The 15,161-nt window shown below is 45.7% G+C and overlaps 1 protein-coding gene across 1 annotated transcript in view; it reads right to left on the bottom strand.

Moving 5' to 3' along the window:
* Positions 1–1,075: 1,075 nt before the first annotated feature.
* The window catches only part of WNT9A (Wnt family member 9A), a 55,543-nt gene continuing 41,457 nt past the window's right edge, over positions 1,076–15,161 (bottom strand). Inside the window, exons 3-4 of the mRNA XM_067292552.1 lie at positions 14,564–14,826; positions 1,076–1,549 (exon numbers count right to left, since the gene is read on the bottom strand). Of these exons, the coding sequence (XP_067148653.1) occupies positions 1,076–1,549; positions 14,564–14,826 (737 nt within the window). The remainder of the gene's footprint in view (positions 1,550–14,563; positions 14,827–15,161) is intronic.

Raw genomic sequence — 15,161 nt, 5'->3', positions numbered from 1 at the left:
TCCAAAACAGCTGCTATACAATGCAAGACAGCACTGTGTTCCAAGATGCATGGGAATTTCTCTTGTCCTACTCAGAAATGCACGTCCAAATTCAGCTGACATAAGATGAAAAAGTTCCAGTTTGGATTTGCAAAGCAGTCTCCACAGGGTGAATTAAATCAGCAAGAGGTGGGAAGAAGAGAGAAACATACACCATGTACAAAGTGAAAATAAAACAAAAGTAGTGGTTTCTTTAAAAAATAAAGATTAAGACAGTGATAGTGCTAAAGAAACTGCATTTGAAGAAAATGTTTAAAAAAAAAAAAGAGAGAGATTGGACTGAAGGTGACAGGCATGTCTGGTTTCATACTCTTCCCAACCTCTTTCTTGGATAAATTTCCATCTGCAACATGGTGGACCCAACATTTTTGGAGCTACTTTGGTGATCAGAGCACGTGGATACAGAGCTGTCATTAAAAAGCTTACCCTCCAAGCGGGTCTCTTTGTCAGAGCCTTGTTTGCTGGATGTGCAGAAATTCCACTAGAGGAACAATCAGAGCTGATTCTGCTTACCCCACACACCTATCTCCAGTTTCAGAAGGAAAAAATGACCACTTCCTCTACCACCACATTCAAAGCAGAAAGGTCTTTTTTTCGTATCTGCTCAGCTCTCTAGGCAGTCAGGGAAGCTTCAGGAATAAAGTAGTATAGGTCACACAGTTGTTTATTCCGAAGAGAATATGTTAGCCCAGGAGTCCATGGAGTATTGGTGAAACGATCAAGATGTTCCATGGATAAATGATCCGTCAAACTGCATGGATGACTAAGGTGAAGGTCAACTGGCGTCTAACCCCAGTGTGACAGGCACTTACTTCCACATGGTTGGACCTCATTAAAATTCAGTCTACAGGGAAAAAAAACAAACAAAAAACAAAAAACAGCAACACAGCTGGGTCACCTGTACCCTACAAAGTGCTTATGTCTCAACATAGCTTTCAGATCCCAGAAGGTCAGTCAAACCCTGTTTGTCTCCATATGTAGTTCTCATAGATCGCGATTGCCCATCACTGAGGGTAGCCATCAGACAGAAGACGCGTTAGTCTTTGCAGGTATAAACCTCTTCTCTCTGGGTGCATTGCTTGCATTCCACATAGCAACACCAGCGAACCTGGCACTGGCACGGACGGGTGACCACCCGGCTCTGCGTATTGTGCCCTCGTCCACAGCAGATGCTGTCGCAGTTCTTGTCTTTGTAACATTTCCTTCCCGAAGTCCCAGGCGAGTATCTGCTCATCAGACAGAAGCTCGGGGAATCGTCAATATAGACGAGATCCGTAGTCCTTGGGATTTGATCACTGTGACCAGGGATGGACTTCTTGGGTGGGGAGATGTCTCCTTCCCCCGTGGCCTCGTTGGTAGTGCTGCCCACTTTGAGCGATGTCTCGTATTTCTGCTTCAGCTGCTTCCCTATTTCGTGGAATGGAGAGAGCTGCCTCCAGCAGGTTCGGACAGTGCAGGATCCAGATACACCGTGGCATTTACAGGTTGTCTCCACTCCAGCTTTGATGACCTGCGAACACACACAGCCCCAAAAGAAAATCAGTTATGGGAGAAGAAATTAAGGCACGGAGCAAAAAGCCCGTTTGCTAGAAGACACTCCTGGAACCCAAAGGCAATAACAACATAAACCTATCTGTTGGAAGAGGGCAGCAAGCGCACACTAAAGGAAGCATTTGTTTTAGAAGAAGAGTCCCAGTTTCCAGAAATATGACACTTACCTGCCAGAATATTGCATTACTTGGCTAGTTAATGATACTAGTACAGTGTTCAAAGGCTGCTGGTATTGGCCTGCAAAGTCGGCACTCATCTACTCAGAGTTTTGAACCTGTGATGCAGCTAAGCGATTATGTAATACAAATTTTAATACCTATGCATATTTTAATAAGAATAAGGAGATAAGATACAACAAAAGCGAATGGAATTCAAGCCTACCTCACTTACCTACATCACCAATATTAATCCACCTTAAACCTCCACCTTTGAGAGGAAAAGGTATTGAAGCCTTCACCAGGGCAGATGAGATGTGATCTTTTGTTATAGGATTTCAATTTGTACCTCCAGCTGGTACACAGCTAAAATTCTTAGACAATTAAGTTTTCTTTTCCTAATGCCTTTTCCCACATGCCACCAGCAGTCTGCAAAACACTCACTCATCTCCTTGCATGATGCTTGGGTTAGCCAATGTCCAACAGTTCTGTTGCTTTACAAGCTATTTCCCTGTGTGTTGGTGGCATATTTAAAACTCTGCCGATCCCTAAAGCACCAAGCAGATGATGAAAACATAATTGCTATGTTCCAAAATACTGGTTTAACAGAGAGAAGTGAGAGAGCACTACTGTAACACACACAAACACACCAGTGGTGATACGTGCTTCAGAACACAAACATGGACCACAGGAATGTTTTCCACACCACAACACACAGGAGTCTACCTTAAACACACATAGCTTCGAATTAGCAGCACAGGCTCAGTGGAAACATGGTTTTTGTGCTGTTTCCATGCATCAAGACTAGGCATAGGCATCCCATCCCGTTCACTTTGTGACTGAGGAGAAACCTTCATGTAGCTGAAACGTATAGAGCCCTCGAGAGCAACAGCACATGCTTGAATCATCACCACCAAAACCAACAGCTCTAAAAGCATCCAAGTGGCTTCCACATCCCCAAACCTTGCTCAGGATCCTCTTCTGGAGTGTGGCAGTGTGTTCAAAAGGAGCTGCTAAATTTTTTCTGACAGCAATGGGGAAGGCTGCACGTGCTCTTAAAAACAAAGAGTGCCATTGCTCACTGGCCAAAAGCATGTTTAATGAAGCACTTTTTCGTGCACTCTGAAACCCAAAGCTTTCTCAGTCTCCTCTATGCCCTCCCTTTCTCTGAAAAATTAAGACATGAAGAAATGGAAAACAGACCCTGGTGTGAAGGGTTCATTAATTCCAGGTGCTTTAATGCAGCCCCCAGGATTTACTCTGCCTGTGGCACCAGCTGTAGGCAGCTTGGATGGGAATCTGGCTTCTTACACAGAGAGTTTCGAGGGAAAAAAACTTGAAAACTAGGCTGGCATTACTGAGAGAAGAATCCATCCCACCGGGTTCAGTCCTTGCAGCCTGTCAGGCAGCAGCCCCTGGGGACAACAACAGGGCTGACGGGTGTGGGAGGGACTGGGGGAAGCAGAGTCCTCAGTCTTCACTCAAAGTTAGGATATGGGGCAGTCACCCCACGGGAAAATAAAGGGCAATTTAAATTCTCAATTCTGGCCAAAAGACCAGGCCCACTGTGCTGAAGTGGGTCTATCCCACCATCTGCCCCATCATGAGCAAACAGGAGATGCTCCATGTCAGGATGAAGAACCTCAACCTTTGCCTTGACGCTTCAGCTGTGCCTCAGGGTGAGCTGCTCTTGCCCATCCAAAGGCAAGATTTGACCAGAGAGCAAGGCCACAGGTCATTTACACAGAGCAGAACCCAGCAGGTAGAAGAGCCACTTAGGTAAATGCTGTGCAGGGCTTCTGGGAAAAGGATGAAGGGGAACAGCATCACATAGGCATTTGGGTGGTTGCTGTGTCCAAACATTATCTACACAAGCCACCATCCATGGAGGAACAGGCTGCAGGGTTTGAATCCCAGTCCAGCATAACTTATATATTATATTTGCAGAACCTTCTATAAGATATTTTCAATTAGGATGGAAATGTTTGATTCTCCCCTTCTCCTTTCCATAAAAAAGCTGAGCACTTATGACCAAGGTCTTCAAACTCAAGATGGGGAACAACGGAAAGGCATTCAAACCATTGGAAACTGGAGTGGATTCTGACCCCTCCAGGCCAGGACGCTGGTGTTAAACATTATCCCTGCTTATAGCTGTTCACTACAACTATCAAGAGCAAGGCTTACCTTAAAATCCTTTTCTAATTCTTTTTCAATTTTAAAATTCAAACACTCTTGAAGTGGGTACTGTTACTAGAAATAGGGCCCATCTCACCGATCCCCAAAGGAAGCAAGTATCTTGTTCATGATATCAGAAAAAAGCGTGTGTTTGATTTATTCCCAAAGCATAAGCTCCCATACAGGGAGACTTCCAGACCTTGATGTCCCTTCTATGAGGATAGCTCCCTCCTGACCATGCATCAGGACAAAGCAAAAATACAAAAGGAAGAGCAGGGCCAGTGGAACCACTGTGTTCACACAGGAAATGGAGGGAACAGAAAGAGAAGGTTATCTTCAGCAGAAAAAGCAACATAGAAAGTAAAAGCAATATCAAAAAGGGAAGAGAATAAAGCAGAGAGAGAAGAGTTATTCATCTCGGAGACAAAGATGGTACCAGTTCCCCAGATGCTATAAAGGACCCCATGTTCATAAACTGACTGATGCTAGTAAAGGATCCTGTCCTTTTCAAACCAGGCTGCAATAACAATGCTTCACAACACAAAAGCATGTCCATCTCTTCATAAAAGGCATCTGAACGTTCTCCCCCACCTTCTCCAGAGATAGGTTTACTCCTGGGACTCCTCTGCGGGCAACATGAGAGCAGACACGTTATTTGGATGGTCACAGATAATCTGCATCTTGCCCACAGGTTATAAACAGATATTTATAGTTCCAGTTCTCCCTCCTCCCCTTCCCCCAAAACAGTTTACATTTTGACTTTAAATGGGTAACCTATAACCAGCCCTTAAAATAGCAAGTCAGAACAGAGTCTGTTTTATAGAGCTGCCTCCTGTCAAGGTAGCACTAAAGAGTGCCCTTCCTGTGGGCATCTATAATATCTAAAAAAGAAAAAAATCTCCCCCTCTCTGCCCATTATGGCATCTGCCTATGTTATGGCCTCATGATGGCAGAGGACTGGCTGCAGTCCATTTCCTGACCGTCCAGTTCTTCATTACTTGGCGGCATGAGTCCCACTGAGCACCATGTGCAAATGTGCAATAGGTCATGGACTCGGAATTGGGGTCTGGCCCAATCCTGACATTACAGAGACATTTTTAGAAAGACACTATGCATAATACAGCCTTCAGCAAAGCCTAGCCAATGGTCACACTTCATTCCTGTGACAGCCAAGACCTTTTCAAATGCAATCCAATAATACACAGTAGCATTCAAACAAGTGATGGGTTACAGAGAGAGATGTGTTACTGCTTATAGTACTCAGCTGGGCCGGCTTGGTTAGGGGCTGTCATGCTTTGCGTGCCAAAGCGTCTAGCCAACTCTGCAAGAAATCCCACAATATTAGACAGGAGCGTACAGAACACATTTCAACACCAAGAGGAAAAAAAAAAAAAATCACCCATACTCTCCCTCATGTGAAGTCCCATTACGCTGGTTCAAGAGCTGGGTTCATGTGAAACAAAGCTCCTATACCTGATTTCACGCCCAGACCATCAGCAAACTGGGCAAAAATTGCTGAGATACTTGCAGAAGGGCAGCACACTGCAGTCATTCATCCGTTCAGGCTTTTCTCAACCCTTCCATCTCCCCCAACCCATTTACATCTGCTCCACCCAGAGAAGGAGACAACCGCCATTGTACGGGAGACGGGAAAGCAAATAACCAAAGAGAACAGACTCAGCTGGTACACGTGCTCCTGTGCACAGGCTTGACTAGATTTAGAGCCAGCTGAACAAGGCACAGCCATGAAATGGGGAAAGGGAACCTGAACACATGGCTGTTCCTTGTCAGGAGCCACCTCTCCGGAGCTCAGTGCAGGAGTTGACATTGCAGGTCTAGCATATCCCAGACATCCATATGGGGCTGGTATATACAACACAGTAAGTGTTGGAAACCCAGGTCCTAATGGATTGGCAGCTTATAGGTGGCAGGAGACCTTCAAGCAGCAACAGACATGTAGGTTTAGGCACCTGAATCACACCCTCCAGCCAGGGTTGAGCTCACCAAGTCAGACATCTGAATGCAAGTGCCTGCTTTTGAGAAACACCTCTAAACTCCCATCTGACTCAGCAGAGCCAAGACTGTTCTAGGATCCTGGAGAGATTCAGCTCACACTGAAGCAGACACCTGTACTGGCTCAGCTAAGCAGCTCTCCAGGACCTACCAATGTGCTGACTCCATCTCCACAGACTAACAGGAGCCTAGGGACCCTGCTCACATGGAGGCACCTAAATTTAGGTATCTTAACCTGTGGGTTGAATCCTACCCTCAGGGCAGGATTCAGGTGTCTAAATATCAGCATCTAGCATCATTTTTAGCTGCTGTAACATATTGCACCATGCCCCTAGCTGCCTCTCCAGGAGCGTAAAGGTGTCTCCTACATACTGTGCCCTAACTGCCAGAGTATCTCAAATGGTGCTAGATGACTACATTTAGGTAGATGAATCCCACTCTCCTTGTCTGGGCCTAAATGGCAATGAACAAAGCCTCTAATGAATCCTAGTCCGTTTTTACCTGCCCTGCTTCCACCTCCACATTGACCAGAGGCTACAAGAGCTCAGACATCACATAGCGGTGGGCCAAGGCATAAAGAGTTTCCATTGTCCCAATTTTCACAAACACACCAGTTCATGAAATGCAGATTGTGGATTTTCACGTGGCCTCTGCGCAAGTACGATGCATCCCAGCTGCCCCACAGATCTTTTCTGTGAAGGGCCAGGATAGACTCAAGAACGCTACATAGCAACTCTAGTGAAAATCCCAGAGAAACTTCCCTTGCTGCTGCTGTCACAAGGCAGCTGCTCAAGAAAATATGGAGAAATGCTGCCTACTGGCCCCTAAGTGCTCTGGAGCCCTGCGAACCCCTGCAAAGCCCTTCTGTTTTCCCCAGCTTTCCCCACCCTCCATAAAGACCTTCCTCCTCTTGTTGCAGGGTCCTGTCAGAGACTCTTAATCCATCCTCTTCCAGGAAGCACAGCAAGACTTAGCCCAGTGAAAGGTCAGCAGGTTGCTTAGAGCAGTGTTGCAGAAACGTCTTCTGGCCGGGCCCCAGGACAACTGGGTAAATATCTAGGTCACGCTTCCGACGCTGGAAGGACTTCCAGGCTAGAATAGCTTAGCCCTTATTGCCAAAGAGCTCTAGCGTGTACAAGGCAGGAGAGGACTTTAACACAAGCATATCATTTCAAGCTCAGTAGGTAACTCGTTTTCTTTTTGAGGCACATCACAGTTCAGAGCCTGATCTGTTTATATCCTACATGGACTTCAACCTCTTGCACACAAACACAGCATCACCGCGTATTACTAAACATTTCATCTATGCCTAAATTTAGGTATCTTAACCTGTGGGTTGAATCCTACCCTCAGAGCAGGATTCAGGTGTCTAAATATCATTTACCATGGCATAGATGTTACAGACATGAAAGAAAACATATTAGCTTAAATCCAAAGCACAGCACGTTTCCTGCTGGGGCCTAAACACCACCAGTGCAGTCGCAGCTACTGCGACTCGGCTGATATGTGTTAACTCAGAAAGGAGCAATAACACAGCTGTGCATTTGAATCCTTATAGTGTTATTTGCTGCAGAGAGCTTTACCATGAAACTAAAGTTGAACAAAGTCAACCAGTGGGACATGCATAGAATCACACACTGAAATATTATCTTCCCACTCTCACCTGAGCATCCTAGCTAGTCTAGCCCTGTTACAAATAGGACAGCAGTTTGGGAGGGAAATAAAACTCTATGAACAAATTAGTTCTTTTGTCTCGCAAACAAAAATCCCCGTTGATCTTGTTCTGAGAATACCAAATCCTGACAAAAGCACAATGAGGAAAACAATTATGATACAGCAACACTGAACCTTCTTTATTGGTGCCGGCTGCGAAGAGGAAATTAGATAGTACTGCGGGACCGCCTGACCAAACGGCTTTGTAAGAGCCATAGGGAAAAGGGATCACAGCAGAGCATTGCTATGCAACATGTAATCCTTCCTCACAACAATGGTTTGCTACGAAGCTCAGACTAAGTGCCCCCGTAATGATCAGTCTCAGACATGCTGCAACACACAATTTCTCAGTGTTTTAGCTGAAACGCTGAGGACAGATTGCCATTCATTCCCAGCTGGGTCACGGGGCTCTGGCGGTGGTTTTCAGACAACTCTTGTCTGGGCAGCAGCAGTCTGAAGCGGCCACGCAGCCGTGGGAATTCCTCGGTTATCGTTTTCGCTGTCGTCATGGCTGGTCTGCGGCTCCAAAGCTTCAAACCATTTGCCATGGTTTGGGGGAGAACAGGGAGCAGATGAACTTCTTAGAGTTAGCTCATCCAGGAAAAAGCACGCCCTCGCCGAGCCTTACTTCAGACAGGACTTTGAGATGTTTCTTTTTAAAAAAAATCAAAACTCTTCCATTCTCTATACACGTAGAACTCCTTTAATTTAAATATACTTGGCTATTCTCTCAGCTCAAATATTAATGTTTGTTTGGACAAGAGCCACAGTCCCAATTTCTTCTAAGTACCCAAACCACTACAAGGCCAGACTTGTCCCTTAACACTGGCCATTGCCATTGGTTTTATGTATGAAAATTCCACAGACTGTTAGGATTTCTTTTCTTTTTTTTTTTAATTAAAAAAGCCCTTATTTTGAGCTTGTTTTCAAACTTATTTTTCAGAAGAGCTTCTCATTTCCTTTACCCTTCCTTCTTTTACAGTATTTTAGTGAAAAATATGAGTTAAAAAAAATGAGCACTTAAGCAGCATAGAATAACATAACCCTACTTTAACTCGAGAACTTTAAATGTAATTCATTTTCCCTTCAGTATTTCTAACATGCTTCACATGCTGAAAAAGCTCTACATAAACAACTAAGTCCAATTCCTTATGGGACACACCAAACACCTTTTTTTAGAGTTTTGATTTCCAGGCCTTAGACTCTGGCTGAGCCAATCTCAACCTGAAAGAAGAGGGGTGGGGGGAGATTTCCAGAGAGCACGCTTGTGCATTCCTACCTGTCATAACCTGGAGCAATTAATACTAGCGGTCGCCCTACAAGCCGACCTCTATATGCAAAGTCAGGAGCTAGCCTCACAGAGGCCAGTATTTGCTAGGTTTGATTTGCATCTTAGTAAAATGATGCTAGATTTCATGCAACAAATGCATCCCTAGGGAAACTACATACAGGGTGCATTTTGTCACCTGCTTTTTTTCATGCACCAACTATATTATTAGGTTAATATGGATTTGTCTTATGAAAAAAGCAATTAAACTCTTTTTGAGGGTGCTAAAAAACAGATTAGCACTTACGGTACCTGCTCCACAAGCTCTGGAGACTGTAATCATGTTTGCTAGTGGGAATGGTAGGAGACAGGATGGGCAATGCTTGGAAACACTGTTTCTGCAAGAGGAGTCCAGGGTGCAGGTCTCTGCTTTGCCAGACTTGTGTGTGACCTTTAGCAAGTCACTTAATCTTTCTAGGTCTCAATTTCCATCTGCAAAATGGAGATACAGCAACGAAGAGAGTGGTGCGCTCTGATAACATGTTACGTGATACCTCATGAAGTTCCTCAGACAGATGATAGCTGGACAAACATCTACCTGATATGGAGAGTCTGCCTCCAGAGCAGAAGGCATGCTCAGCCCTTGATATCCCTCCCAGCACTGCCTAAGGGAAGAGCCATTCCTTGCATGGACTTCCAAAACAAGCAATCCAACAGTAGGGAAGAGGTTATGCACCTCCTGCTAACCTCTTCGGAGCATCCTCTATGGTTTCAGAGATGTGGATATAATATGTCTCAGGACAGGTCTAGATTTGAACCCTACAGCAACAAGTGTGAGGAGGATCCTTTGGAAACGTGCACATAGTCCACATAGACCAAAATACTCGGGTTGATGCTGTGTGAAAATATTTCAGGAAGCCCCATAAAGGGAAAGAGTTTCAAAGGGAGATATTGCCTAAAGAGAGACTTTTCAGTGGAAATTCTCTGGTTCTCTATTTCTATCCTCCTATAGTTTTCCACTAAACACCCTTGGCTCTCAAAGAGACTGTGGTTTATAACCTTGACTTCAGGGTCCTGAAGGCAAAGGTTTGTGTCCCTCCATCTGGAAGGACAAAGGAAAAAGGGGAATGAGAACACGACAGTTTTTTTTTTCCTTGGGTAATAGCAGCCCCCTTTAATAGTGCCCCTTGAATCTGTAAGACATGCTTGACCAGACATACCTCTGGAAGAGGTCAGCACTCCTGGGATTAAGAAACTTAGCAACGCTCCGGAGAGGGAGTTGCAAAGTCATGTTTAATGATACTTTGCTGAGAAACTGGGCAAATTTAATTAAAACATCACTTACTCAAGCCCAGTGGAACTAATTGAGTGCTCTAATATTCCGACTTTTCATTAATGGGTTACAAAAGAGGGCTGCACTTGTGTGTACATGGGGGGGAAAAAGGGGGGAGGATATAGAGAAGAGGAGAGCCTTAGCAAGGCTGCCTGTGCTTCATTTAATACAACCAAGAAACTTCATTGCTGGCAACTGAGCTTTAATACAGTTGACTTCTCTCACCACCACCCCCAATTCCCTTGACACATACACACAAACTCCCCCCAACACACATACACTCTCCACCCAAACCCCCTCCGAAAGAATAGCTGAATGAGCTAGAGTAGATTTGGCAAAGGAAGGGAAATTGCTTTTTTAATAAGTGGCCTATTCAGAGCTCCTACTTTTCAATAAAGAGAAGGCTGGAGAAGTCCTGGTCTAATTACCTCATCCTCACGCTAGACAAGCTCGCCCTTTCATTAGCGATTGAGGTCATATCATATAACTTTGTGAGCCATCACGGGCACAACATGTTCGGTGATTATTTCATTGGTTGCAGCAAAATTACAGTCAACCCATCAAGGTTGTAAAAAAACAGAAGTAAAATAATTAAATGAGAATGTCTACCAAGAGACACTAAAACTAGGTGGGATAGGATAATGTCACTCTCCCAGAAATACACAGATTGTTTGCTAGTGTGACACCATGGAGAAATTGCCGTGTTGACCAGAAGGGAATAGTTGGTTGCCAAATCAGTCAATTAAACACAGGTCCTTTTTTTGCTGGGTCTCAAGGGCCTCTTTATACATTTTGCTATGGTTAGGAGTAATTAGACAGGAAGGATTATATGTTGCTAAGAATCAGAGAAAGACCACCAAGCTCATGCTATATCTTTAATAGATATTCCCCTACCCCCCAAACACAAGTACATCCATACATACCCAGTACCTACACCAACACAGGCAGACACCACAACAAGTTCCCGTAGCAAAGTGCTGGAAAAGAAAGTCTCCTTGTCCATTCCCAGACCAATCCAAAGCAGTCTGTAGTGCAGCAAAGATTTTGGGGCCTGCCTGTATGGCATAGCTAATGATTTAAATCTGTGGTTTGGTTAGAAGAAAGACACAGTGGGTGACAAGCAGGAATTCAGAAGAGCTGGCTTCAGTCTCCTGCTCCATCATAGGCTTGCTGCATAACCTTGGGAAAGTCTCTCTGTGCCTCAGCTCCTGCTCAAAATGGCAGTAATCATCCTTTTGTAGCTCACAGGAACATTTAACACCTTGGAGGCCGTAAGAGCATCACCGCTCTTTAACGAGCGCTCCATTTCAAAATTGATTCATGCCATTTTGGAATCGGGCAAGGTTACCTGTGCTCATTCCATATCCACTTTGATTCACATTAAATCCAGGACAAACTAGTTATAAACAAACTGGGTTAGTCCAAAGTGGGTTTAGCCCATTATAGCCACTAGGTTAGCGTCTCCTGATACTCAATGGTTGGAAAGTCTATAAGGCAACAATTAGTGGATGGACAGGTTTTTTGGAGAAAGAAAAGGAGAAGATGTCATGTCAAGAGTTTCATATTTAACCCACTGCCATCATCAAGGAAAATATCAGTAGGCTCAGCTGGGGAATCTAAATATTGCCTGTCAGGCAACTCTCACCCTCCACCAAGGCTGCACTGGAGGTGTGTGTAGAGAGGGGGACAGGAAGAAAGCAAACAGTTTAAACCTGACCTTAATCTACACCCACATGTAAGCAATATTAGAGACAACCCATCAACCACACTTAAGAAATTTAATGCTCAGGCTTTAAATCAGTCTCAGCATTTTGATACCTGAAGCAAGCATTGCACACTTTGACCTTGCCGTCACAAAGCCAGCCTGGGTATAACAGCAAGGGCTCTAATCCTCATCTTGGACCCAGACATCTCCAGTCATCTCTACAGCACCATATTGTGGCAAGAGTTTAGGTCCATGTATCCTGGATTATATAGACTTATGTTCTCCTGATTACTACCCACCACCTTCCTAAAAGCTTCTTTCTTAAGATGCAATTTTCTTGTTCTCTGCCTGGTTTCACAGCACTGCTGTGAATCTGGTAAGCTGCTTGCCTTGCCTTTAGACCACGCTAAAGTGTAATTATTTTAGGAGCATAAGCAGAGAAATCATTTCAACCGCTGCTGCAAAGGGGCAAGGAAAAGCTGTCAGACAGCAATACAAACTCAACAGACGCAGCGTGAGTGGACGAAAATAGGAACACCGGATCACTGACCTGCAGCAATGGCCTTTGACTTGGATTGCCATGAGGGTCTCGGTGTCTGGACGGCCGTCACAACTGTTACTCAGCTGTTTAGCTGCAGATATTACACTAGGACTTAGAAGCCACTGCTAATGGCTGGGGACTGACTGTGCCAATTAAAGTGGAAGCAGAAGATGCAAGAGTCTCTGACATTCCCCCCTCCCTTCCCCCAACAACTCTCAGCTGGATCAGGACAGGCAGAAGGGGAGATGTATTCCCTCCAACTCCTCCTTGGAGTTCATTTAGCTCAAAGTCACATAGATAGTGCAGATCAGGGCTGACAAAGGAGCACATCTAACCAAAATCCAAGGCTGGTTTCAGCAATATGACCATCCCGCCTTCAATTAATGGGGTGGAGAGCCCTGGGAATTAGGCTAAATTCCTTGGGCATGTTTTTAGCCCCAAAACTACTGGAGGGGAGATATTCATAAGAGTCACAAGAACATGACAATGGCATCTGAAGCAACAGCCTTGTGGCTTTTGACAAGGCTGTATTACTTGACTCTGGAAAAGGAGAGCCGAGGACACGTCACAGCTCTCTCCAGCATTTAACCATAGCCTCCAAAGTCAGCCTTCACCATTTTTAGTTTCATTTGTGACACGACCAACTCCAAAGAGCTAGGATAGGCCCTCAGGAAAAACCGACCATAAGGATAAAAAAACATTTCATCACCCTGCAGAGCCCGTTTCACACGCAAGCATTGCCAAAGAGCTGCAACAGAGTTCACAGGCGCTGAGCCTTTTAATCCAGAGGCAGGAAAGCTGTCAGCCAAAGTCAGACACCAGCTAAATCCAGGATATTTCTAATCCTGATCTCAGCGCTGTCTAGGAGCATCTGGTGGTGGGGAGAGGGGGAGACTTTTTGCTGGCCAACACTCACTGGTGGCATTCTCCAATGCCCTAGCTCTGCTGCAAGGAATGACATTTTATGCATACGCACATGAACAACTGAGCTGGGGTGGCGATTCCTAGAATGCACAACTGGCTGGGCAGCATTCGCCTGGGAAACTGGAGACCCAGGTCCCCATCCCAGCCCCAGCCCTCTGTCCAATCACACGGACAATAACAAGGCTTAAAGGCTATTTATAGCCTTACAGTATGTCCCCCCTTCAATGGTGGTGCAATGAAATACTGATCCTAGGCACCTGTGCTGGCCAATCTGAGGGATTTTCGTGTTCGAGCAACTCTAGGCTAGGTACAGCCAAGAAAATTATGGGAGAAGGTGGAAAGCCCCTTCCCCTCCTCAATCTCCCCTTCCCTTGCTCGGATGGCCCAGCAATTGCAAACACTTTGCCCTTTACATCACTCTTGGGGAAGGCCCCCAGGCAGGAGAATAAAGCCTCATGGGGAGGAACTTGGGGTAGAGAGCAGAAAGCACTCAAAGTGCATAGGGATGGGAAGGGAAAAAAAAAAAAAAGAGGGATTACCATACCCCAGCACTGTCAGCTGCAAACCCAGCTCGAGGGAGGTGGAAGGCAGAGTCACAGCATGAAAGGAATAGGCTGAAGGGACTTTGGGGCCTGAGAGGAATAGCTCTGTCCAAGCTCCCTGCCAGATGTTTGTCCAGTCACTTTTAAAGAAACCCGGCTATGGATGCTCTACACTCCCTACCTCTACCAAACTACTGCTATAAAGGCATCCTTTAACCTCATCGCTTCCTCCTTGTCCTGACTCACACAGGCCCAGACAACCAGTCTTTCCTTCCCTTTGCACTGTAAGGCGGTTATTGTGTTCCCCTTCTCCTCTCCTTGGAAAGCCAGTAAACTTTCCTCCCAGTTCACGTTTTCTAGACTTGGACACATTCTTACATCTCTCCCTCCAGTCTTTCCCATGGCTTTGCACGTTTCTTGAAGCATATTGACCAAAATGGGGCAGTCACCTTGCTGAGCCTTCACCTGTGCACCAGAAGGATCGCTCCACGCGTTTTGCATCCGACGCTCCCATTTCCACACCCAAGCTTGCAAAACCTACAACAGCGTGAAGTCCCCCAGACAGACCCACGGCTCCCTTCTCTGCAGACCAGCCTGTGACTCACCTTCATGCCCACGAGGTTATTGTGAAAGTCCACCCTGGCTCGCAGGTCCTTGTTGGGCTTCCTCCCCAGAAACTCCTTGACGAACTTGTTGCTGTATTTCAGGTTGTCGCCGCACCCGCCCCACTGCCAGGCCTCCCGGTTCTCCAGGTCAGGGGCCTCGTCGCACGTGCAGCGCTCCATGCGCCCTGCGCTGCACGCCTTGGCCATGGCGTGAGTCAGCCCCGCTGAGGAAATGGCGTACAGGAAGGCTGTCTCCTTAAAACCTGGGGGAGAGAGAAGGAGATGGCTTTATTTGCAGCCAGAGCAAGAATTAAAAAAAAAAAAAAAAAAAAGGAAAAAAGTGTAGAAATTGAGGCAAACCCCATAATGAGAAGGTTTGAGCAAATGTCAAAGCACGCCAAGCCCTATGCACATCATCACTGATGGCAGGGAGGACACAGTGGAGAGCACAACATCAGGAAAGCCCTTCCTTAGCAGGAATGCAGGAGAGAGGTGGCACAAGCCAGAATTCAAAAATACAAGAGAAACCTGGCCAGCCCTGTAGTTGTCACCCAACACGCTGTCTCTGCCTGAAAACAGAAAGAGGTGAGCAAAAGCC

The sequence above is a fragment of the Apteryx mantelli genome, chromosome 2 (genome assembly GCF_036417845.1).
Source record: "Apteryx mantelli isolate bAptMan1 chromosome 2, bAptMan1.hap1, whole genome shotgun sequence".
NCBI classification, from domain to species: Eukaryota; Metazoa; Chordata; class Aves; order Apterygiformes; family Apterygidae; genus Apteryx; species Apteryx mantelli.
Note: the sequence above shows the minus strand (reverse complement) of the source record. Positions and strands in the feature narration are given on the sequence as shown.